Genomic DNA, 25,698 nt, shown 5'->3' with positions numbered 1-25,698 from the left:
AAGCAATGCATAATTTTTAGTACGCAAGTTTTGGATCCCTAAACCTCCTTGTATTGTAGGTGTTGTAATTTGCTCCCACTTTAGAAGATGCAATCGCTTTCTTGTGTCAGTAGTACCCCAAAGAAAGTTCTTTTGATAACGATTTAGTTTACTAATGACAGTGCTCGGTATATGAACATATTGTATGATATGATTAGGAAGAGAGTTTAGAGTTGACTTAATAAGAGTGGTTCTTCCTGCTAGAGTTAAAAACTTAGTTTTCCAGCCCGCTAATCTATTTTTAAAATTGTCTAGCAGGAATTGGAAGTCACTGTTTCGAGGTCGTCCATTAAAAATTGGAAATCCCAAATATTTTCCAAATGATTGACCCTCCTTTATTGCAAAAGATTGTAGCAAAAAACTTTTATTGGAAAGGGAGCAGTTTTTTGAGAAAAATATTTTTGATTTCTCAAAATTAATTTGTTGACCAGAAATGTGATTGAAGCAATTAAGAACATCAATAAATGCATGACAGCTTTGAGTAGTGACTTTTGATAGCAATTTTATATCATCCGCAAAGAAAAGGTGTGAAAGATCGGGACCTCTTTTAGAAATTCTAATAGGTTGCCAATTTAGGTAGTCTACTGATTGATTAATCATACGAGAGAGCATTTTCATACACATTATGAATAAGTATGGAGATAAAGGATCCCCTTGTCGAATTCCTCGCGAAGGATTGAAATACGAAGTACGAGTTCCATTAATAAGAATTGATGTAGAAGTAGTTGTAACACACGACATTATTAACTCCGTGAGGGAATTTGGTATTATATTAAAATATAGAAGAGTTTTCCTTATGAAGGATCACTCTAACCGATCAAAAGCCTTTTCAAGGTCTAGTTTTAGAAGCATGTAGCTTGACTTGCCCTTCATTTTATGAAGATGGTTAATAATTTCCTGAACTATTATAGCATTGTCAAAAGCTCTTTTCCCTTGCTGAAAGCTAGATTGGGTCGTTCCTATGATCTTATAGAGTAAAGGCTTAAGCCTATTAACAATTATTTTAGTAATTAACTTATAAGTAGTATTGCACAAACTAATAGGCCTATATTGCTGAATAGTGTATGCATGCTTGGCCTTTGGGATAAGGCAAATACAAGTATGATTAAGGTCAGCGGGAATAAACTTATTAGTGAAGAATCGTTCCAATATTTGAGATAGAAGAACGGATGTAGACCATCCGGACCAGGTGCCTTATAAGGTTTGAATCCCTTCAGGGCTTGAGTAATTTCAATATCTGTAGGAATAGCTTGAAGGGGCAACCTGAACATTAGAGGTGGAGAGTATATGATCTGTGGCAAATAAATGTTGATAGTAATCAAATATTTGCCTATGAATGTCATTAGTGTTAAAAGTCCAATTGCCCACTGTATCTTGTAAGGCAGTAATTCTATTTTTTCTTCTTCGCTGAAGAGTAGTCATATGGAAAAAACTTAGTAGTTGTATCTCCCTCGTTTAGCCAATTTACCCTAGATTTAAGCTTCCAAAAATCTTCTTCTAATCGAAGAATGTTACTGTAATCAAGAGTTAGTTGGTGTTGTAGATTTTGAAGGAAAGTACTCGTAGGGTAGTGAACAAAAGATTGAATACCCATAAGTCTAGCTAGCAACTTGCGTTTACGGGAGAATATATTTCCAAAAGTATACTTATTCCAGTGAATAGCAGCCTCTTGGAAATGCTTAGTGGTGTTTAGGAGATCTTCATTAGTATCCCAAATTTGATGTACTAACTGATGGAATTGAGGATGTGTTGTCCAAACTGTTTCAAACCGGTATATTTTCTTATAAAAAGGTCGTCTAGATTCTAATGTTAATAATAGAGGACAGTGATCCGAGTAAGTACGAGGTAAGTGATGAACCGATGCCTCAGGATATAGATTAAGCCATTCATAATTTGCGAAAATACGGTCTAGGCGTTCTAAAATTGTATGTCCATTACGACGTTTATTGGTCCAAGTGTACCGCTACCCCTAAACCCTAAATCCAACAAGTTACAATTATTAATAAAATTATTAAACTTATCCGCTCTATTATTACTTATGGGCAGGCCTCCAAACTTTTCCCGTGCATTAAGTAATTCATTAAAGTCCCCCCTATCAACCAAGGACCAATAACATAATTTTCCTTAAAATAACACAAGTTATCCCATAAAGTAGTTCTACTAGTATAATAATTAGAAGCATAAATCGCAGATAATAGCCATTTTGGAGTCAAAGGGCATACCTGGACAACACAGTGGATTTCCTGCTCAGACATTCTTATTTCTTCCACATTAATGAGTGTATCATGCCATAACGCCACTAACCCACCTATGAGTCCATTGGCAGGTACCTGTGACATGTTTGTAAACTGAAAATTATCTCGAAGAACAGTGTGATCTTGCATGTGTGTCTCCAATAGTATTACCAAAGCTGGCCTATTATTGTCTAGTAAAGACCTAAAATGTCTCCGAAACTTAGCATTGTGAGATCCCCTGCAATTCCAAATGACAAAACTCATACAATTAGGAGAAAAAGTGACCATTTCAGTTGGAACCGGAATCTGTTGAGTGACAGCCCCCATGGCTGGCAGCCCCTAATTCTCTATCACACGAGTCGTTTGAAGAGTCGGAATGATGACCATGGCATACTTCCCTTCCTCTTGGTTTGCCATCAACCTAAAATTGAGACTGCATGTGACTAACTCTGGGGGGCATTTCAGTATGATCTTTTTTTCGTACTGCTCTTTTAGGTTGGAGAGTTGAATGCCCTTTAGCCACAAGTAATCCGTGCGTGTTTCCCTCATCTCTGCCAATATTGCCCTTAGCTCCTGATCTGTTTGCATGTCTAGTTCGTTTGGAGATTGGGGTGGTGATGGAGAAGGACTCACTTGTTGATTCAGTAAGTCGTTTGGACTGAATGGAGTCGAGTATGGGGACCAAGGGTTGAAAGAGTCGATCGGCTGGAACCAAGGTGCATATATTTGACCCCAATGATGTGGTGGATAGAACGGGAGTAGGTTCATCTGGGGGTTGACAAATGGGGTCGGTGGGTGCATGGGATATGCCCACTGTGGCTGTTGGGATGTTGATGCTTGGTGGTCCACTAGCAATGGAGTTTGAGTCGTGTACCACTGCGTTTGAGCGTAAGCCTCCATGTTTTGGCGAATTTGTTGTCTGAAATAGCTGTTGTAGTTGGTGTTGGTGAAGTTTGGACGCTGTATGATCTTTGGATGGAAAAGAAAATATGGGTGCTTGTGTATTGTAGGTCTGTAATGGAGAAGCTTTTGAAGAAGAGTTGGCTTCTCTAGAAGTTGTATGAGGGTGAGTAAATGGTCCAGTAGTGTATAAAGAAGGGGATGGTGAAGTACACATGGAATGTAATCATAAGAGAGTATTGGAGTTTGGGAGGCAGTAGCTTCATAGCCTACTGTATCATGCATATTATCGTGGTTAACAAGAGTGTGTAGAGATAAATTAGAATCTGCATGATGGTGAGTAGAAGAAGTATCTTTTCCTGATTGGTCATTTTGGGTGGCTGAGTTAATAAGCAGATTACCAACTTGACGTGTCTGTGGATTGTTAACAAACGTTTGTGATTTATTAATAGAGTGAATATTTGTTTTAGTTGGCATGTTAACAAAGGAGGAATGAGTAGTATCAATTAAGGCAGGTGTATCATTATTATATGGCCCAATAGGCCAAATCGATTGACATTCCAAATAAGAAAGAGTAGCGGTGGGCTCATGGATACGAGCAGGTTGAAAATTAGCATTATCAATTTGTGTAGAGCTAGTCTCCATGTCCTCTGAGATTGGGTCAAATTGGTTAGGAGTTTGAATGGGTTGGATTGTTGAGTCAGAAGCACGAATTTGAGTTTGGGCCTGATTTTGCCCATTAGGGATAGAGAGCTTACCTGCTTCCTTTGGCATCTCATTGGGTTCTGCCGCCCTTGAGTACTTTAGGGTTGATGGAGCTTGTTATTGTAGTCGGTTGTTGTTTCTTTTTGGAAAAGAAACAGTTTGCCACTCAGCTGATTGATGATTGCTTGTAGGGTGGGGAATATAGTGAGTTGTAGAAGACGTTGAAGCAGACTGAGGCCTAGAAGATTTAGTAACGAGGGATGTGGGAAGTGGTTGTGTTTGAAAGGTACAATGGATTAAAGCATGACCAAATCTACCACATGCAGTACAAAGAACGTTAAGGCCTTCATATTGGATTGTTTGTTTGTGGTTGCCAATGTGGAGATGTGTCTTGAGAGGTTTTTCAAGAGGTACCTCAATGCAAATTCTTGCATACCTGCCCCTAGAAGTAGTTGTCGTGCATATATCAACCTTTAATAGTTTACCCAATTTCGCTCCCACTCGCTGAAGGATTTCCATATCATAAAACACAGTAGGTAGCTCAGGGAGACGTACCCATATAGCAGAATACGTTAGCTGAGTGTTGGATGCAATAAACTTAGCTTCCCATTGCCTCACAGATAGGAAATGGTTAAGGACAAACCAAGGACCTCCATGAAGGGCTGTTTGCAGATTCTCTTCTTTCTGGAACTTAATAAGGAAAAACTCAGATCCAAGATCAATTAGAAACATGTTTTCAGTAGGTTTCCATAGCGAAGTCAGTTTTTGTTTCAGCAGTAGATGGCCAATTTTTTTTCCAAACACTTTAACAATCACTGATGATTTCCAAGGTGTATATAATCGTGATTTATCATCAGTAGATAAAGGAATAAATAATTCTTCATCAACTTCTGTAGTGTTTGTTTCATCAGAGAAGTCAACATATTGTTGTTGAGGACGATGATTAGCAGTAATGGGAATTGAAGAGTTATTTGATAGCAGTGTTTGTAGAAAAGTTTTTTTATTGGCCTGGGGAAGATGGAGGGTCATCAATTTGCATATTTCCGATATCAAGGGGTTCATGGGAAGATTGGAAAGAAGTGTTAATTAAGCTATTTTCCATTTTTTGGTGTGTAGAGAACGTAAAAGAAGGTAAGGGAGTATTGTAGGAAAGAAGGTTTTTAGATAGAGAAGGTCTCAATTTAGCTATGCTAACGGAAGAGGAAAAGTTTTCAGATGAGATGGGTCTCACATCTCTCTAACTTTTTTTATTGTATGTTTGTTTTGCTACCGAAGTCATCATGATATCAATCTAATTAAGGTATTTATTTTATTTTTAATTATATTGTGAGACTATATTCTACATGAACTTAATAGTTGGGAAAGTTGACTCAGACATAATTTAGAAGGAGTAAAACTCGATAATTGATTTTATGGTACTTTTAAATCACTAAAACCCGATAATTGATTTTATGGTACTTTTAAGTCGCTGCATATAATGTCACAAACATGGTTAAGTCTATAGCAAATTGAAGGAAGTTTTTTGAATGCTATTGTACTGAAATATTTCGAGTTAGTAAGTCATGTTATATTGCTAATAGTGATATATGAATATTCATTTAAAATAATAAGATCATGCTTTTGTCAATGGTATACATTGATATAATAAGATCGTACTCATTTAAAACCCATCAATTTTTTATCATGCATTTGGCTATGCCAATGATACAAGGACTAGCTGTATAGGTTGGGATTGGTACAGAGTTTTATGACAAGAGAAAATAGTTTTACTAGAGAGGTTTTCTTTTGCAAAGAAAGGTTAGTTTGTTATAATTCTGAGATCCAAATTATGACCTTACTCATAATTCGTTAAATCAGCTCAAGATATATATAAGTTGTTTCCAGAGGAAACAATCAGGGCCATGTACATTCATTAATCTCTGGAAATACCCTGTATCACTAGCTTTTACAACAATAACATACCCAGTGTATTCTCACAAGTGAGCTTGGGGAAGTTAGTATGTACGCAGATCTTACCCCTACTTACCACTACATAGGGTAGGTTGTACTGATACTACACTTCTGCACATTGTATGCAGATGTTGGCTGCTGTGTTCGATGGGAGCTGGATTTGAAGATGTACCTACGTCCTCGTTGTAGCTGCCTCTTGTTCATGGCAACCGTAGATTTATAAAACTCTGTTTATGTACTTTTCAAACAGAAGGTGTATTTATTTCATATCAGTTTTGTAAACTATATTCTTAGAAGCTCATGATTTGTACTATTAGTCCTTGGGAAATGTATAAGATTTAGATAATTCCTTTATTTAGTTGCCTTTTTAATATTATTGAAATTGAATAGTTATTAATATTCATATGATTTGTACTACTAGTCCTTGGGAAATGTATAAGATTTAGATAATTCCTTTATTTAATTGCCTTTTTAATATTATTGAAATTGGATAGTTATTAATATTCATACTTCTATTTCTTGATTTGGGAAAATTTAATAGCTATTTATCTTTCAAGCTTTAATCTTTTATCATGGTCTAAGGTTAAGTATTCATCTCGTCCGTTCAACCATAACACAAAATACATAATAGTATATTTTAGAAAATATTAAAAGTAATGGTATTTATCCATCGTTTGGAATTTTTTTTTTTCATTTTGTCTTATTTTAGTTCAAATGTGGGAACGATTTGTTCACTAATTATGTATCAAATCTGTAATATAACTCGGAGCAAAAAGAACAGATTGTGTACTTTAAATTCGTAGCGGATATTGTTGTTGTTGCTACCAAAAGAATCTGCTCCAAGTCTCCTTTGATTTCACTAGGAAATCAAGGTTAAAGTTCACAAACTAAATGTCTTTTAGTGTGATGATATAATCTAGAAAGTCACGATTGCTTTTCCTTCTTTTCTGGTTTTTCCTTTTGTTTTCTACGTAATGTCTCTCGTGCTCTCTCTTTTGAAGTAGAAGACTTCCCTTTTTATTAGGAGAGGTTGAGCAGTTATCATATAACCGTTCCCTGTCCTTTTTAAAAAGGATTTGAATAGTTATAACTGTTCCCCCTCCTTTTAAGGATAAGGTTGAACAGTTATAACACAATTGTTCATCCTTTATTTAAAAAACCAGATAATCCTTTATTTACGGTCGGGTAAGATTGGATCGGGTCGGTTCACATGGGTGACCCACGATCCCAAAAACTTACATCTCCGACTTCGCATATGGTGGACAAGACCCAAGCCAATATTACATCAACTAGACACACAATTCATACGATAAATAGTTCGTGCGACCTGTGAGCATCAAGGCTTGCCTTCAACGTTTTTTAAGCCCTATATAGGAATTCAATCACGTATGGAAAGAATTCACTTTTAATATGAGGATATCAGTACTCACAATACCCCAGACTTCACTACTTCAGTAGTTACTCATTCGATCTCTCATCCTCTTTAAGAGGTGAACTCGAGTTCAAGTTTAACTTTGTATACAAAATTACACTCGACATCTATATGGTCAATGTAATAGCCGGCTTGTGTACACAAGTCAGATTATTTTAATTTAATCGTCTTCCTTTTCTACTCGAATCTATCTGTTCCAAATCAACTGCTTTCCTAGACATGCATTGCACTGCTGAATCATTCATGGCTATTAGTGACATGCTAAAGCAGCAACATTGATTGAAATTTCAAGAAACAGTAAAAGGTCAAAGGGTATTCCAATGAAAAGTATTTTAACTTTTCAGGGTCTCACACAATGAAAAAGCAGGGAACCATTCTTTCATTAACCCATTGGTCGCATAACACACGTGGTATGAAACACGTGCTACGATGTTCTCACCTTATCCTGGCGTATGTGTCTCATTTCTTTTAATTATCCAACATCGTACAGACCTTGGTCTAGACACCTCTTGATGTCTAACCCGAGTTTCTCTTTTCAGTGACCCTCAAACTCATTTTCTTAGAGAGACTCTTGTCTAGTTTATAAAACAAGTCATAGCATAACAGTTAAATTATCTCTTCACGTTCTCTGACGTAAGAGGCGATTGCTCGTGTGAGAGAGCCAATCTCGCGACTTGTCCGACCCATTTTATTTCTAAAACATTATCACATGCATATGAGAAATAAATTCAATAGTCTAACTTTAATGAGAATATCATAACAACAAAGTTGTTTTACAATACATAAATATCATCATTTCCTACGCAAACCTATAGCCTTAACATGTTTTTCAAACATGTCTCTAGATATGGCATTTGTAAAAGGATCAGCTATCATTTTGCGAGTAGGAATGTATTGTAAATTCACTTCTCCACTTGCTACTATGTCTCTCACAAAGTTATATTTGATATCAATGTGTTTGGTTTTGCTGTGATACTTAGGATCCTTTGTATATGTGATGGCTGCCTAACTGTCACAATATAAAGTCATGGGACCCTTAGAATTCTTTGCAACATTCAAATGCTCAAAGAATCTATTTTACCAAACAGCTTCTTGTGTTGCAGATGCACAAGCTACGAATTTAGATTCCATGGTTGAAAGAGCTGTGCAAGTTTGTTTCTTACTTATCCATGAAATAGCACCACCATTAAGTAAGAAAGTATAACCGTAGGTTGATTTTTCTATCATTCCGATCACCAGCCCAATCAGCATCTGTGTAACCTCTCAAGAGTAAATCAGATCCACTATAGCATAGTGAATAATCTACCGTTCCCTTCAGATATCAGAATATTCTCTTCACTGCCTTCCAAAGATCTCTTTCAAGATTAGATTGATACCTGCTTACAAGACCTAAGGCATATCAAATGTCTGGACGAGCACACATCATAGTGTACATCAGACTCCCGATAGCACTAGAATATGAAACTTGAGACATGTCTTCCTTTTCTTTTTCAGTCTTTGAACACATTTCAAGGATTAAAGTTTCACCTCTTGCTATTGGCATATCCATAGGCTTGCAACTATTCATTCGAAAGCGTTCCAAAATTTTCTTTATGTATGTTTCTTGAGATAGACTCAAAAACTTTTTTTTGGAACGATCTCTTTGAATTTTAACACCCAATATATAGTCTGCTTCACCCATATCTTTCATGTCAAATGACTTTGAAAGCCATGACTTAACAGTTTTTACATACTCCATATTATTTTCGGCTGATAAAGTGTCATCCACATAAAGAGAAAGAATTACAAACTTTCCATTGGACTTTTTCACATAGATGCAATGGTCTTCATCGATCATGGTGAAATCATATGAAATCACCTCCTTATGAAATCTCAGGTACCACTGCCTTGAAGATTGCTTTGGGCCATAAATTGATTTTTTTCAATTTACAAACTTTCTTTTCTTGGCCTTTAACAACGAAACCTACAGGTTGTTCCATGTAGATTTCCTCGTTTAGGTCTCCATTGAGAAAAGCGGTCTTCACATCCATTTGGTGTAATTCTAGATCTAAACGTGTAACAATAGCCAAAAGTAACCGTATAGAGGTAAACTTCACTAATGGTGAAAAAATTTTCTCATAATCTATTCCAGCTTCTCGAGTAAAACCTTTTGCCACCAATCGTGCTTTGTGTCTTTCTATTGAACCATCCGATTTGCGTTTAACTTTGAGAATCCATTTATTCCCAATAGCTCTACGTCCCTGAGAAAGGTCAACTAGATCCCAGACTTTATTTGTTTTCATGGACTCTAATTTTTCTTTCATCGCTTTTAACCACTCATCCTTTTTAGCACTCGATCAAGCCTCTATCACAGAATTAGGTTCATCCAATTATGTCGGAGATACCAAGAAAACATAATCCTCAATCTCATAAGATCGTTTAGGTACACCTTTTCTTGTACTCTTATGTAATTGAAGTTCATATTCCTCTATAAGATTTTGGGCTTCAAAACTCCCACTTGGACCAGGAACTATTTCTTGATCCATTGATCTATCAAGTATGTCTGACGACATTATCTGATTTTCTGAATTCAACATTTCGTAGAGAGGTTCACCTTCATTTATTTCACTCTTTTTGAGAAAATCATTTTCCAAAGATCTGACATCTCGTGATACAATTTCAGTAATACTTCCATCCTCTAATTCATCAATGAACACATACCCTTTGGAGCGTTCTGAGTATCTAATAAAGATACATTTCTTTCCTTTTGGACTTAGTTTACCAAACTCACCAAAACGATCTTTAATATATGCAGCACAACCCCAAGGTCGTATTCAGGTTTGTTTTATGACCAGTCCAAAGTTCACAAGGAGTGGAAGATACTGATTTAGAAGGCACTTTATTCAATATGTAGGCTGCAGTCAATAATGCATCTCCCCTGAAAGAGATAGACAAATTTGCCTGCGCCATCATTGATCTTGTCATATCCATTAATTTTATATTCCTTCTTTCAGCTACACCATTTTTGTTGAGGTGTATAAGGAGTAGTTAACTGTTTGATAATGCCCATAAATCTTCAAATTGTTTTGACAAATATTCACTTCCTCGGTCGGTTCTTAAAACCTTTACACTTTTATCTAATTAATTTTCAACTTCATTCCTATATCTTTTAAAGCACTCAAGTGCTTCAGATTTATGAGAAATCAAATAGACATAACCAAAGCGCGTGAAATCATCAATAAATATAATGAAGTATGCAGCGCCAGACCTTGCCCTCACATTCTTTGGACCACAATTATCAGAATGGATTAATTGAAATGGGAATCTAGCTCTTTTAGCCTTCCCAAATGGTTTACGCGTAATCTTTCCAGCAAGACAATTTTCACAAGTTGGCATATCAATTTTGGAGAAAGAACCTAAATGCCCTTCTTTTTCCAATCTATTCATTCGATCTTGCCCTATGTGACCTAATCTTGCATGCCATGTAATAACATCTATATCATTGTTACTTGAACAATATGTCATTACACAACGATCAACATAATAGTCATAAGTTGAAAGATTACAATCTAAAACGATAAAATGGTCATAAAGAAGTCCAAAACCATATAAAACATTATCTAGAGATATTCTTACACCATTGCGACTAAAAAACAAATCGAAACCAACATCCAATAGAACATAGACAGATACTAAATTTCATCGAATCTCTGGAGCATATAGGACGTCAATGCAACATCAAAGATCATCCACCACGCAAGTCTACTTTGCAAGTGCCTATTCCTTTGACTTCAAGTCTAGCATTATTTCCTACATAAATCCACCTTGATCCAGGTGAAACTCGACGAAACTCCACAAACGCTTCTCGATCTCGACTCAGGTGGTCGGTGGATCCTGAGTCTACAATCCACATAGGATAAGATTCGGTTAGTAAAGAAGTGCTTGAAACATACATAGCACTCAGAGATGCGTTTAGGAATGCTACCTTTTTCGGCTTGGTACATTCACGAGTAAAATGCCCTAGAACTTGGCCATTGTAGCACTTCATTTTGCTTTTGTCTCTCTTCTTGAAAAACCGTTTTCCCTTCTTGGAATTTGGTTTGTCCTTTTTTCAGAGGGTCCTTCTTCGGTCTCCTTACTCTTTCCTTTATTTTTCCAATTTTTCTTGTGCTTGAAGCCTGAAGACTCTGTACCATTAGATTCAGCCATAAAGGCATTAGAAGCAGCTTTAGCAGCACCAAGCCGCTCGTCTTCAAGTTCAACATGTCGAGCAACATCAGAAAAAGTTTTTATACTTTCATTGTGGGTCAAGTTAACCTTCAAATGTTCCCAACTATTGGGAAGAGACCGGATCACTGCATGAACCTGTTGCTCATCCGAGAGAACGTGACCAGCACTCTTGAGTTGTGCTATCATGTTTGACATCACCCTAAGGTGTTGTTTGATGCTTTTATCATGACGCTTTTTGAAAGTGTCAAACTTGATAGTCAGCTGTCTAAGGCGTGTCACAGAAGTACCCCCATATGTTCCTCATAAGTGTGCCCTCATGGCATGAGCATTAGGAAATTCCTCACATTCACGAATCAGTTCATCAACCACAGAACTCACAATGATTCCACGTGCAATGGAATCTGTCATTTTCCAAGCTTTGTAAGCTCGAGATCTCTTCTGTGTTGAGCAGTGTTACCCTCTTCTGGTTGACTTAGAACATGGTTTATGCCTTCGAGAGCGTTCTGCTCTTCTAGGACATACTATATCTTACGAGTCCAGATGTCGTAATTGTCACCATTTAGTTCTCACCTTTGTTTAAGTCAGCAGTAATACTTTTTGATGCTATGTCTGTAATGAAGAGACAATCACGCAAGTTTATTTATCAACTATGCATGTGTCATACACATCCAAGCAAATTAATTCTGATGAAGGTTTCACATTTAGTGTAAAATCGAAAGGATATGTAAGTATCCAATTATCATCTACGATCTAAATATTTAACCAAAATTAGAAATTAATTTCTTAATATGCATTAATATGATGAAGACTATAATCACTAGGATTTTGAGTCTTATTATTAACACCATATTCTAGAGTAACATAGAATAACAACCAATCCAAAATAGGATAAAACACAAAGATATATATTCATAATATATCAAAAATAAAAAAAATGAGTTCATAAAAAAAACTTAACTAAATTAAGTTATCATGGGAAATTTTTACCCATCTCACTCCTAGAGCCACCAAGAACTTCCATAATGGTTCATTAGGCCCAAATTCACCATAGATCTCAATAAGTTCATTCTTCTAGAAATCTGATAAAGAATGATATAGAATGACGAAGGTATCCCTATCCTCAACACTAAGGAATTTGCTATGAATTTCTTCTAATTTAATCCTAAAAAATCTGAGAAAATCAAGCAAAGAGTCAAAAGGAGCCATTTTTATTTTCTTGAAATCCTCAAGAAGTCCTCTTCCTTCCCTTTTACGTGTCCTTATTTCTCTGTTCAAATTCTGCTTCATCCTTGAATCATTTCTTATGACTTCAGGCTCTGAATCTGAATCAACTAGAGTTTTGATCCTCTTGCGACGCATTCTTCTACTATTTTTTTTCTCCTCTATCAATATCACTCCCACTTTGAGCAATTTGAGCATGTTCCCATTCAGTCATATCTGAAATAGGAAGAAGAAATCAGAAATATGGTTGTTACCATTTAATGCGACAACGTATGTCACAAATTTCTAGTAGAAGACAAAAAGGATCATAAAAGGGTTTTTAAAGTTGGAAGATTCCGTTTTTCACATAAAAAAATATTTTCGGAAAGCCCAAAATGAGTATATCATGAATATATAAGTTTTAGGCAACAATATTTAACAAGTTATTTCTAAAATGCTGAAAACAGAAGCAATTTTTTGAAAAATAGTCAAAAACTGTCAATTTCCAAAAAAACATATCTCACTCAATTTTAATCCGTTTTTCACATATAATATAAGTACGGAAAGCCAAAAACGAGTAAAACATGGTTATATAAGTTTTAGGCAAAAAATTTTAACAAGTTATTTCTAAAACGCTGAAAACAGAAGCGGTTTTTCGTCAAAAAAATAGTCAAAAACTGCCATTCTTCAAAAATCATATCTCACTCGTTTTTAATCCATTTTTCACATGTAATATATTTTCAAAAAGACCAAAACGAGTAGATCATGATTATATAAGTCTTAAGCTAAAATATTTCACAAACGATGGCCAAAATGCAAAAAAAAAAAAGAAGACAAAAACAGTTTTCTCTAAAACTTGTCAAAAATTAGCCAAAAAAAATCTCAACCTAAACTTATAAAACAGCATTTCAAGATAATTTATATGAATAACTGGATCATTTAATCATGCTCTGATACCAATGTAATATAATTCGGAGCAAAAATAACGGATTGTGTACCTTAAATTCGCAGCGGATATTGTTGTTGTTATTGCTACCAAAAGAATCTGCCCCAAGTCTCCTTTGATTTCACTAGGAAATCAAGGTTAAAGTTCACAAACTAAATGTCTTTTAGTGTGATTATGTAATCTAGAAAGTCAGGATTGCTTTTCCTTCTTTTCTGATTTTTCCTTTTGTTTTCTACGTAATGTCTCTCGTGCTCTCTCTTTTAAAGCAAAAGACTTCCCTTTTTATTAGGAGAGGTTGAGCAGTTATCAGATAATTGTTTCCTCTCCTTTTGAAAAAAGATTTGAACAGTTATAAATGTTCCCCCTCTTTTTAAGGATAAGGTCGAACAGTTATAACTCAACTGTTCATCCTTTATTTAAAAAACCAGAAAGTCCTTTATTTACGGGTTGGGTAAGATTGGATGGGGTCAGTTCACATGGGCGACCCTCGATCCCAAAAACTTACATCTCCCACTTCGCACATGGTGGACAAGACCCAAGCCAATATTACATAAACTAGACACACAATTCATACGACAAATAGTTCATGCGACCTGCGAGCATCAAGGCTTGCCTTCAAGGTTTTATAAGCCCTATATAGGAGTTCAATCACGTATGGGAAGAATTCACTTTTAATACGAGGATATCAGTACTCACATTACCCCAAACTTCACTACTTCAGTAGTTACTCATTCGATCCCTCATCCTCTTTAAGAGTTGAACTCGAGTTCAAGTTTAACTTTATATACACAACTACACTCGACATCTATATGGTCAGTGTAATAGCCGGCTTGTGTACACAAGTCAGATTATTTTAATTTAATCGTCTTCCTTTTCTACTCGAATCTATTTGTTCCAAATCAACTACTTTCCTAGACATGCACTGCACAGCCAAATCATTCATGGCTATTAGTGACATGCTAAAGTAGCAATATTAATTGAAATTTCAAGAAACAGTAAAAGGTCAAAGGGTATTCCAATGAAAAGTTAATTTTAGCTTTTCAGGGTCTCACACAATGAAGAAGCAGAGAACCATTCTTTCATTAACCCATTGGTCGCTTAACACACGTGGTATGAAACAGGTGCTATAATGTTCTCACCTTATCCTGGTGCATGTGTCTCATTTCTTTTAATTATCCAACATCGTACAGACCTTGGTCTAGATACCTTTTGATGTCTAACCCGAGTTTCTCTTTTCTGTGATCCTCAAACTCATTTTCTTAGAGAGACTCTTGTCTGGTTTATAAAACAAGTCATAGCATGACAGTGAAAATTATCTCTTCACGTTCTCTGACATAAGAGGCGATTGCTCGTGTGAGAGAGCCAATCTCGCAAGTTGTCCGTTACATTTTATTTCTAAAACATTATCACATGCATATGAGACATAAATTCAATAGTCTTATCTAGTCTTACTTTGATGAGAATATCATAACAACAAAGTTGTTTTACAATACATAAATATCACCATTTCCTACGCAAACCTAGAGCCTTAACATGTTTTTTTCAAACAGGTCTCTAGATATGTCCTTTGTAAAAGGATTTGTTATCATTTTGCGAGTAGGAATGTATTATAAATTCACTTCTCCACTTGCTACTATATCTCTCACAAAGTTATATTTGATATCAATGTGTTTGGTTTTACTATCATACTTAGGATGCTTTGTATATGCGATGGCCGCCTGACTGTCGCAATATAAAGTCATGGGACCCTTAGAATTCTTTGCAACATTCAAATGCTCAAAGAATCTCTTTAACCAAACAACTTTTTGTACACTAGATGCACAAACAACAAATTAAGATTCCATGGTTGAAAGAGTTGTTCAAGTTTGTTTCTTACTTTTCCATGAAATAGCACCACCATTAAGTAAGAAAGCATAACCGGAGGTTGATTTTCTATCATTCCGGTCACCAGTCCAATCAGCATCTGTGTAAACTCTCAAGAGTAAATTAGATCCACTGTAGCATAGTGAATAACCTACAGTTCCCTTCGGATATCGGAATATTTTCTTCACTGCCTTCCAATGATCTCTTCCGAGATTAGATTGATACCTGCTTACCATACCTACGGCATAACAAATGTCTGGACGAGTACACATCATAGCGTACATTAGACTCCCGATAGCACTAGAATATGGAACCCAAGACACGTCTTCCTTTTCTTTTTTAGTCTTTGAACACATTCAAGGCTTAAAGTTTCACCTCTTGCTATTGGGGTATCCATAGGCTTGCAACTATTCATTCGAAAGCGTTCCAAAATTTTCTTTATGTATGTTTCTTGAGAAAGACTCAAAAACTTTTTTTTGAAACGATCTCTTTGAATTTTAACACCCAATTATAGTCTGCTTCACCTATATCTTTCATGTCAAATGATTTTGAAAGCCATGACTTAACAGTTTTTACATACTCCAAATTATTTCCGGCTAATAAAATATCATCCACGTAAAGAGAAAGAATTACAAAACTTTTCATTGGACTTTTTCACATAAATGCAATGGTCTTCATCGATCATGGTGAAATCAAATGAAATCACCTCCTTATGAAATCTCGGTACCACTGCCTTGAAGATTGCTTTAGGCTGTAAATTGATTTTTTTTCAATTTATAAACTTTCTTTTCTTGGCCTTTAACAACGAAACCTACAGGTTGTTCCATGTAGATTTCCTCGTTTAGTTCTCCATTGAGAAAAGCGATCTTCACATCCATTTGGTATAATTCTAGATCTAAACGTGCAACAATAGCCAAAAGTAATCGTATAGAGGTAAACTTCACAACTGGCGAAAAAATTTTCTCATAATCTATTCCAGCTTCTTGAGTAAAACCTTTTGCCACCAATCGTGCTTTGTGTCTTTCTATTGACCCATCCGATTTGCGTTTAACTTTGAGAATCCATTTATTCCCAATAGCTCTACGTCCTTGAGGAAGGTCAACTAGATCCCAGACTTTGTTGGTTTGCATGGACTCTAATTCTTCTTTCATCTCTTTTAACCATTCATCCTTTTTAGGGCTCAATAAAGCCTCGGTCACAAAATTAGGTTCATCCAATTCTGTCGGAGATACCAAGAAAACATAATCCTCAATCTCATAAGATCGTTTAGGTACACCTTTTCTTGTACTCTTACATAATTGAAGTTCAGATTCCTCTATAGGATTTTGGGATTCAAAACTCCCACTTGGACCAGTAACCATTTCTTGATCCATTGATCTATCAAGTATGTCTAACGACATTATCTGATCTTCTGAATTCATCATTTCGTAGAGAGGCTCACCTTCATTTATTTCACCCTTTTTGGGAAAATCATTTTCTAAAAATATGACATCTCGTGATACAATTTCAGTAATACTTCCATCCTTCAATTCATCAATGAACACATACCCTTTGGAGCGTTCTGAGTATCTAATAAAGATCTAATAAAGATCTTTTGGACTTAGTTTACCAAACTATCCAAAACGATCTTTAATATATGTAGCACAAACCCAAGGTCGTAGATCATTCAGGTTTGTTTTATGACTAGTCCAAAGTTCATAAGGAGTGAAAGATACTGGTTTAGAAGGCACTTTATTCAAAATGTAGGCCGTAGTCAATAATGCATCTACCCAGAAAGAGATAGATAAATATGCCTGCGCCATCATTGATTTTGTCATGTCCAATAATGTACTATTCCTTCTTTCAGCTACACCATTTTTGTTGAGGTGTATAAGGAGTAGTTAACTGTCTGATAATGCCATAATTCTTCAAATTGTTTTGACAAATATTCACGTCCTCGGTCGGTTCTTAAAACCTTTATACTTTTATCGAATTGATTTTCAACTTAATTCATATATCTTTTAAAGCACTCAAGTGCTTCAGATTTATGAAAAATCAAATAGACATAACCAAAGCGCGTGAAATCATCAATAAATGTAATAAAGTATGCAGCACCAGATTTTGCCCTCACATTCATTGGACCAAAAATATCAGATTGGATTACTTGAAGTGGGAATTCAGCTCTTTTAGCCTTCCCAAATGGTTTACGCGTAATCTTCCAGTAAGATAATTTTCACAAGTTGGCATATCAATTTTGGAGAAAGAACCTAAATGCCCTTCCTTTGCCACCCTATTCATAATTATATAAGTCTTAGGCCAAAATATTTAACAAGCGATGGCCAAAACGCATTAGCCAACAAAAATAAATCTCAACCTAAACTTATAAAACAACGATTTCAAGACAATTTACATGAATAACTGGATCATTCAACCTGTATCTGATACCAGTGTAATATAATTCGGAGCAAAAACAACGGATTGTGTACCTTAAATTCGCAGCGGATATTGTTGTTGTTGTTACCAAAAGAATCTGCCCCAAGTCTCCTTTGATTTCACTAGGAAATCAAGGTTAAAGTTAACAAACTAAATATCTTTTAGTGTGATGATATAATCAAGAAAGTCAGGATTGCTTTTCCTTCTTTTCTGGTTTTTCCTTTTATTTTCTACGTAATGTCACTCGTGCTCTCTCTTTTGAAGCAGAAGACTTCCCTTGTTGTTAGGACAGCTTGAGCAGTTATCAGTTCCCTCTCCTTTTCAAAAAGGATTTGAACAGTTATAACTGTTTCGCTCCTTTTAAGGATAAGGTTGAATAATTATAACACAACTTTTCATCCTTTATTTAAAAAACGAGATAATCCTTTATTTACGGGCCGGGCATGACATGGGGTCGGTTCACATGGGCGACTCACGATCCCAAAAACTTACAAAATCAATGTCATATAAAATTATAGTGTCAAGAGATTTTTTCTTGGGCTTTCATGAACTATTGAAACATCTTCTTAGACACTCAATTAGTTCATAACTAATTCATTTTGCTATTAACAAAGCTCAATTAGGACAAAAGTTTACACCAAGATTTTGTTTGACAAGGAAAAGAACAAAGTAGAAAGAAATAGAAAAGATAACTCTTTGTGCAGCGTGGGATTTGCTTATGAGAATCGGAGCTCCGAAGTGTGAGCAAAGCCGTTGAATGACAACCGTTCCAATTCCGACGCGCCAAATTTACTAATCTTGCAGCTTCTCCCTTACGCGCCTTACTTTCCAAATCTGTAATCTCCAATCAAGAATATCACCTTTTTCTCTAAACAAATTTCCAATTTTTGTGTATTCAATAGATTTACATATCCACGAGTACCAAGAATTACTAAAGCACTGTAAAGTAGGGATCTTGATTCGGGTTTCAACGTTGTTCGCTACTGATTCAGGTACAAATTATGTTTCCTTTTTATTTTTATTTCTTCCCATTGTATAAGAAATGGGTCCAAATGACGTTTTTTTACTCCTTTTTCTGCTAATTATAGTAAAAGATTGAATTTTTTGTCTCTTTCTTACCACCCTTTTAGTTTCTGTTCATGGGTGTGGTTAATAATTTTAAATATATTTTTATGTGCTTCACCATAATACTAATCGTTGTATTTGTCCTCATATCGAAATGAGTCCTTTTTGCTCTTTTTGTTGGACTATTGTAGTATGATTGAAATTTGTGTCGTTTCTTGGCACCCTTTTAGCTTTCTTTTCATGTGTGTGGTTAATAAATCAATAGTCACATGTTACCCCATAATTCCAATCATTGTTTTCTTAAATGGCTGGTTCTTTTCCTAATATTGAGATAATGCCATATTTAGACACTTTTGCAAAAAAAATTAAAGCTACCAGAAATGTTACAGCTTTTGGTATCTAGTTTTGATTTTGACATTACATGTTCTTGATTGATTTTCAATGATTAGAACTTGCCTCTAGCATTGCGCAGAAAAAGTTAGTCCTTTGGTTGCAAGGAACCTATGATGATGTCAAGGAGGCCTATCAACCCATCTCGACGTGTAGCAGATGGCGGAGCAGCTTCATTAGAAGCCTCAATTCGCTCAAAGACAGGATCTCCCCCATATTTAACAATTGGACTTGTTATTGTGGTACTTGTTCTCAGCTTCTGATACTAATGGTTATTAACTTCTATCATTCTGAATGGCAGTTGATAGCCTTTGGAAAATAAACTAGACTCAAATTTTCATTTTAACAATTGTAACTCTATTTTTCCTTTTGGATATTTCAGGGAGCATTCCTTCTCATAGGGTACTTTTACCGTGACACAGGTTTGTACCCAGAACCTTGGCATTTCATGAAATTAAATTCATATTTGAATTTATTGTAAAAAGGCCAAAAAGAAAGAGAAAGAGAAAAGATATTTAAGCTGATTGTTCAGTACTGGAGGTCTGTGATGAAACTTGACTCCGAGATTCTCTATGAATTGCTTGTACTTGTTGTCATCAAAAGTTACTTTTCTCAAGAGGTGAAAAGTTGGGTATCATATGCTTGTTCTGAAAACTAGGTGCATTACAGGTACATCCTTTATCTCACTTGGAGGTCTCCCTACAATTTATTTCTTTAGAGAAAGCTGTATAACTATTAAAAAGAGCAGACAATACAAGTACTCTGCATGATCAGTCTCACCTTCTCAAGGAAAGAAGATGGTTGAAACATAGTTTCATGGCATCAACATATGCACAAGAAGATGTGTAGAAGGCATATGAATCATCTTTGACATATTTCGTAATATTATTTTCAAACAAAGTAGTGGTCCTTTTCTTTTCTTTAAACAAAATGTTGGTCTTACCTCATCTTTTGATGAATGTTTTTCTAAATAAAAATATCAATGTTAAATGAGTCTCTGCTGTCAGTAATGGTCATGCAGGTAACTTAATAAGCGTTCCTTATCTCAGCTTGAACGTTTTCTTCTGCCTCTACATATTGTTCTTTACTTTGCTCTGATGCTTATTGAAGGATTATCATTGCTTATAGGTACTTTTGGCAGTATTAAAGGCATCAGTAGAGTGGAAGGTAATTTCTCATGCATTATTCTGAAGGATTTGAGTTTATGGCATATTTCTCTTTCAAATGACACATGAATTATGTTATATACAAAAGTGCAGAGACATTTCTATTACTTGTTTAGAAAGTGGCTCTAATTATATACCCATGATCACCTCATGTATGCATCCAAAAATTTAAGTTTGGTACTTACTGATAGCCAAGTCCCCTGTCGCTTTTGGGCTCTTGCCGGAGCTTTACTTGAATGATAATTTTGAATATTTACGATAAGAAGACTCGGACAAGCATGTTATGCATTTCTTGCTTCTACTTTTAGCTCATTCAGAGTATAGTAGGAAGTAGGAACCATCTAACTGTAACTTCAAAAATAATGCCTTTGTGCATGACATACAGCAGGATTATTGTCATGTGAATTGTTATTACGCAGTCAGTCTATATAGCTGCTTCAATAAACTAATATCAAGCATGTCGGGGTTCCCGTTCACTTATTGATTCTCTGAATAATTCAACAGTCTGGTGAGCAACTGTGGTTTTGATGGGCAAACTTCTTTTTCCCCCCACTTCGTACATCACTTGACTCAAGGGCGTAGAATAGGTAACAAGATTGGTAATTCACTATCGTTTATCATTCTAGGTGGGTGGAGTGACGGTGCATTATGCCTATCAAGAATCTCTATATGGTCTATATGCAGAGCTACTGACTTCCAATCTTTCTTACTAGAAGATGTGATTGCGTTAGTTTAATTTGGGTAATAGTGCCTTGGTTTCTTTGACTTGATATTTCTGAAGAGAAAGTTACTGCTGTTTGTACATTACAGCCAAGTTTTTGAACCAGTTTTACCTGTGCAGGGGATTTTTCATGTACTGTAGAGGTTCAAAAGACCATTCCTTTTCTGAAGAAAGCATATGGAGATAGCATGCATAAGGTGCTGCATGTTGGCCCTGATACTTGCTCGGTAGTTGCTAGATTATTAGAAGAGGAGGATACTCAAGCTTGGGGTATAGAACCATATGATATAGAGGATGCAGGTCATTTCTGCAAGAAACTCGTGCATAAGGGCATCGTTCGCGTGGCTGATATAAAATTTCCTCTTCCATATCGCGCAAAATCATTTTCACTTGTGATTGTCTCAGATGCATTGGATTACTTGTCTCCAAGGTATCTCAATAGGACCCTTCCCGAATTGGCCAGGGTATCATCTGATGGACTTGTTGTTTTCACAGGTAAGAGTTTGTATCAGCTGTTATAAATGGACAATCTAAAATGGAAGAATATTTTGCATTCGTTGTACTGTCTGAGCTAAGCAGCTTCCTACCCTTCACTTCCTGTCGATCTCTTTTTAGTCTTGCCTTTTCGGGGTACAGTAATATGAGTGGGAATATTTATCTAAATCCGAGAAAGATCGGTCTTTTAATTCGGGAACTTATTCTTTTATTTGAGTACATGGTCACACTATCCCACTCTCTTTGGTAGAAAGCTATTTAGAAATTTAACTATTTGTGCCATCTCAAAAAAAAAAAAAATTTAACTATTTGTTGTCTTACTTTGGTTTCTTTCCATACTGATGTTGAATAGGTTTCTATCCCCCTTTTAAACTAGGTCCAATAATGTCCTATGCAGTCTCTCATGGGAAGTAGGCCAAGTTGACTAGGAGAGGTTTTTAATTAACGTAACCATTCTTGCAAAAGGAGTAAAGAGCATTAATAGTGATGGAATTACAAGGACACTACGGCTAAATATACCTGTAATAAGAAACCGCTTGAAATCAATATAGTTAATGCTGAATAGCTGAATATCTGTAGGATTTCAAAGCAGGGATATGAAATTGATTAAGGACGACTGTTGGATTCCACACACACGCAAAGAAGAGGACATTTGTGTCTAAACGTGTAAAGAAACTTTTTAGATTGGCATTTGCTAATTATTGTTTCCTCAAATGAATATAACAGGCATGAAAGTTAGGAGATACGACAAATGGTAGAATATCGGGTGACCAGGGTCAGTGTATAACTAAAGAGATAACCAGTGTATAGTGGAAGAATACAGCAGAAACAACATGCCTTTTTCCTTTCCTTTCTTTCTAGTAAAAAGAACAAATTCATTCCTGAATTATGTAAGAATTCGTCACTACTATTAAAGAAAATAGAACTCATTATGTCTCTATTCCCGTTTAGCAGTGATAATATATTGTGTGTAACATTCTTAAAGAATGATATGGTGATAGTAGGATCAGGTTTGATGACAGCTCCATATCTCTCTGCATTGCATGAATAGTTCGATATTGGTTGCAAATCAATGCAATGTGGCATATTTTCAATTATGCTAGCGTGCTTTTTGTTGTTGTATGACTTTTGGTCAGTTGACCTCTACGGAGTAATATTCATTTTGATGCAGTGGAGACTCTGATTACCTAATTGCTTTCTTAGAGCTGTTAACTCCTTAAGTTTTCTCCTTTTAACCATATCATTCTATGCATAAGCTTTCTAAGAAGTTATAAATGCCTTTGCATACTTACGTCCTTTATTCCACATCATTTGATAATTGCAGGTTATCCACGACATCATAAAGCTAAGGTTGCAGATAAGTCCAGATTCGGGGGGCTGGTAAGTGACATGCTCCTGCATCGTATACATATATCTTTTGTTACAGTGTCCACATTATTTATGTATCTCATAAATTTGTGGTGCGGAGCAAATGTGTTGGAATTAGGAGCCTTTGACCGTTTTATTTACATCTTAGGGATTGGGGTGGGGGTAAAAAGAAAATTCATATTAGCTTCTGATTTGAAAAGATTAATCCCTTCTTGCTCTCTAACTTTGAGTTGATCTAAACTCTTGATAGTGCCGTGAGAAAATTTGAGTGCACCTTAGAGGTGGTGTAGCAATTGGTCACCCTGAATTTGGTGAAGGATGGTAGTTTGGGTTATCCAATTTTAACTTTTAGGTGGTTACGTTGTACTAAAGAAGAATGACAACTGTGGGTAATTACTTCTACAATGTAATTCGAACTCGCACTTATCCGTAGAAATCAATCACCATTCACCAAAACTGAGATGGAGTAAAAGCCTGCGGATCGATTATGCTGAAAACTATGATTGAACATCGTGCCATAGACTACATCAGGGATAAAACTAAAGATGGTACTTGGTAACTTCTTTCGAGAGGGAAGATGAGTCTCTTGTGACAAGAGCACTCACTTTGTATAATTGATATCGGATTGAAAGGACGACAAGGTACCACTTGAATAATTAATACAGAAAGTTAGAAAGATACAATGTTCTAGACTTCATTTTAGTTTCATCTCAAAACTCTTGTTTTCAGAATATTGATGTTACTTTTTCCTTTATAATGATGAGCTCAGAAAGCTCTGTTGCTGTAAAAGTTTTGTTTCATGCTTTTAAAATCTAGCACCAGACACCAAACAACAAAATGAAAAACATGACATTCCTCATTAGAAGTGAGAAAGACAAAACAAACACAAATGACATAATTATACCACAGTAATATTAATGCGTGTGATGAGCATAAATCACTTAAACAATGACACAAACAACATGTTACTCAAACCAATCATTCATATCATTGATCATCATTCATGCAGTGCATGTCACTATATGTCAAAAGTCATTTTTTTTCCATATAAAAAAGAAAGATCGTTTGTGCATATGTTTGTCGCACAGACTTCATGCTGCAAAGGTACTACCCCGACAAAATCAGCAGCCGGAAGTTGTAAAGTGAAATATCTTAGTGAAATGCCTGCTCCTGATAATTTCTTTTACTGTCTCTTTTTTTCCTTATAAAGAATTGATAGTATATTGACTTAAGAGTACTCACTAACTTTGGAACCTGATGCCAACTTCCACCTTTGCTTTATGTTCTTCCCGAAGGCCAAATTGAGGAGCTCAACTTGGTGGGTCCGGTATTTTGTTCAAACAAGTTTAGAGGAAAATGAAGTTGCCATTAAGAAGTTTGAGCTAGCTGCTTTGAAGAAATCATATGTTCCTAGCTGCCAGATTTTTCACCTGAGATCTTACCGTTGATTTCATTATACGTAGTCGGTCATACACAAAAATTAAGAACCGTGCATAGCTTGTGAATGCGGTAAGACATGTTATAACAACTTCAGCTCTTGTTGGTAAGTTGTTTCAGAGTAGCGCGCGTCTCCTAGAAAATGTTGAGTATGCCATCTTTCTTAGTGTATTCTCATAAAATGTGTATGGGGTTTCAGCAGCTTGTTACAGATTAATTGCAAATGGGAGATTGCTGTTTCAGGGGAGACTATTGTCAAGTAATGATATGTACATCATCTATATTCCTCTCTCTTGATCTCTCAGTTTATTTGTTTATTTATTTATTGGGGTTTTTCGCTAGTCGAAATGTGGGCTCATAGTACACATACACTAAACTTTTTGTTGCCTTTATTTATGATGCAATATAGTTTCACCTACTCATGTAGAAAATCATGATATGAAGGTCAAAATAATTTCTGTATCTCTAAATTACTTGAATTGGACACGCCATTGGATCAGTAGAATTCTGAATAAATTGAATTTGATTAGAGTATCAATACATAATCAAAGAAATGCTGATTTTTTCCTGGACTACTGTAATAAATGTGAGACCTAAAAAGAAATATGTGAAACCTATTATACTGATCAGTAGGTGTTTGAAACTTTAAATGACATGGTAGCAGACTTGCAGTCATTTTTCTCTGTGCAGAACTATACTAGAATCATCATGTTATAAATCCTGCAAATGGTTTCATCCACTTGCAACGATGGATGTCTTCCATAACAGGTTTTGGATTGATTATGTATCCATAGCAGGTTTTAGATTGGTTATGTATCCATAACATGTTTTAGATTGGTTATGTATCCATAACAGGTTTTGGATTGTTTTGTAACAACGAAATGTTTCTATAAATAGGTTCACTGATGAATCCATAGCAGGTTTTAGATTGGTTATGTATCCATAACATGTTTTAGATTGGTTATGTATCCATAACAGGTTTTGGATTGTTTTGTAACAACGAAATGTTTCTATAAATAGGTTCACTGATGAACTTATTCTATACTCTAAAACGAAGAAATAAATCCTCTCTTCTAATGTTGTCATTCTCTTCTATTATTAGTCCTAGTTAATTACATAGTTCTTGCTATATTGATTTTATTTTATAACACGTTATCAGCACGAGG

General features: G+C 35.6%; 2 protein-coding genes across 4 annotated transcripts; one reads left to right on the top strand and one right to left on the bottom strand.

The window, feature by feature from the left end:
• Positions 1-3,995: 3,995 nt before the first annotated feature.
• On the bottom strand, positions 3,996-4,907 carry LOC109210463. Its single transcript, XM_019373880.1, has one exon. The coding sequence runs from the start codon at positions 4,905-4,907 to the stop codon at positions 3,996-3,998; it is 912 nt and encodes a 303-aa protein (XP_019229425.1).
• A 13,504-nt stretch (positions 4,908-18,411) lies between these two features.
• On the top strand, positions 18,412-24,873 carry LOC109210466 (uncharacterized protein At3g49720-like). Of its 3 annotated transcripts, none has more exons than XM_019373885.1 (7): positions 18,412-18,882; positions 19,428-19,587; positions 19,728-19,767; positions 20,474-20,512; positions 21,353-21,727; positions 23,052-23,107; positions 24,391-24,873. In XM_019373885.1, the coding sequence occupies exons 2-7, from the start codon at positions 19,459-19,461 to the stop codon at positions 24,541-24,543; spliced, it is 792 nt and encodes a 263-aa protein (XP_019229430.1). In that variant the 5' UTR covers positions 18,412-18,882; positions 19,428-19,458; the 3' UTR covers positions 24,544-24,873. The 3 variants fall into 3 exon arrangements, with proteins under 3 accessions (XP_019229430.1, XP_019229429.1, XP_019229431.1); XM_019373884.1 differs by having other exon boundaries at positions 19,418-19,587; XM_019373886.1 differs by having other exon boundaries at positions 19,405-19,587.
• The last annotated feature ends 825 nt before the right edge of the window (positions 24,874-25,698 follow it).

Source organism: Nicotiana attenuata, unplaced genomic scaffold, assembly GCF_001879085.1.
Source record: "Nicotiana attenuata strain UT unplaced genomic scaffold, NIATTr2, whole genome shotgun sequence".
NCBI lineage: Eukaryota > Viridiplantae > Streptophyta > Magnoliopsida > Solanales > Solanaceae > Nicotiana > Nicotiana attenuata.
The sequence above is the reverse complement of the archived record's forward strand: the minus strand, read 5'-3'. Positions and strand labels throughout refer to the sequence as shown.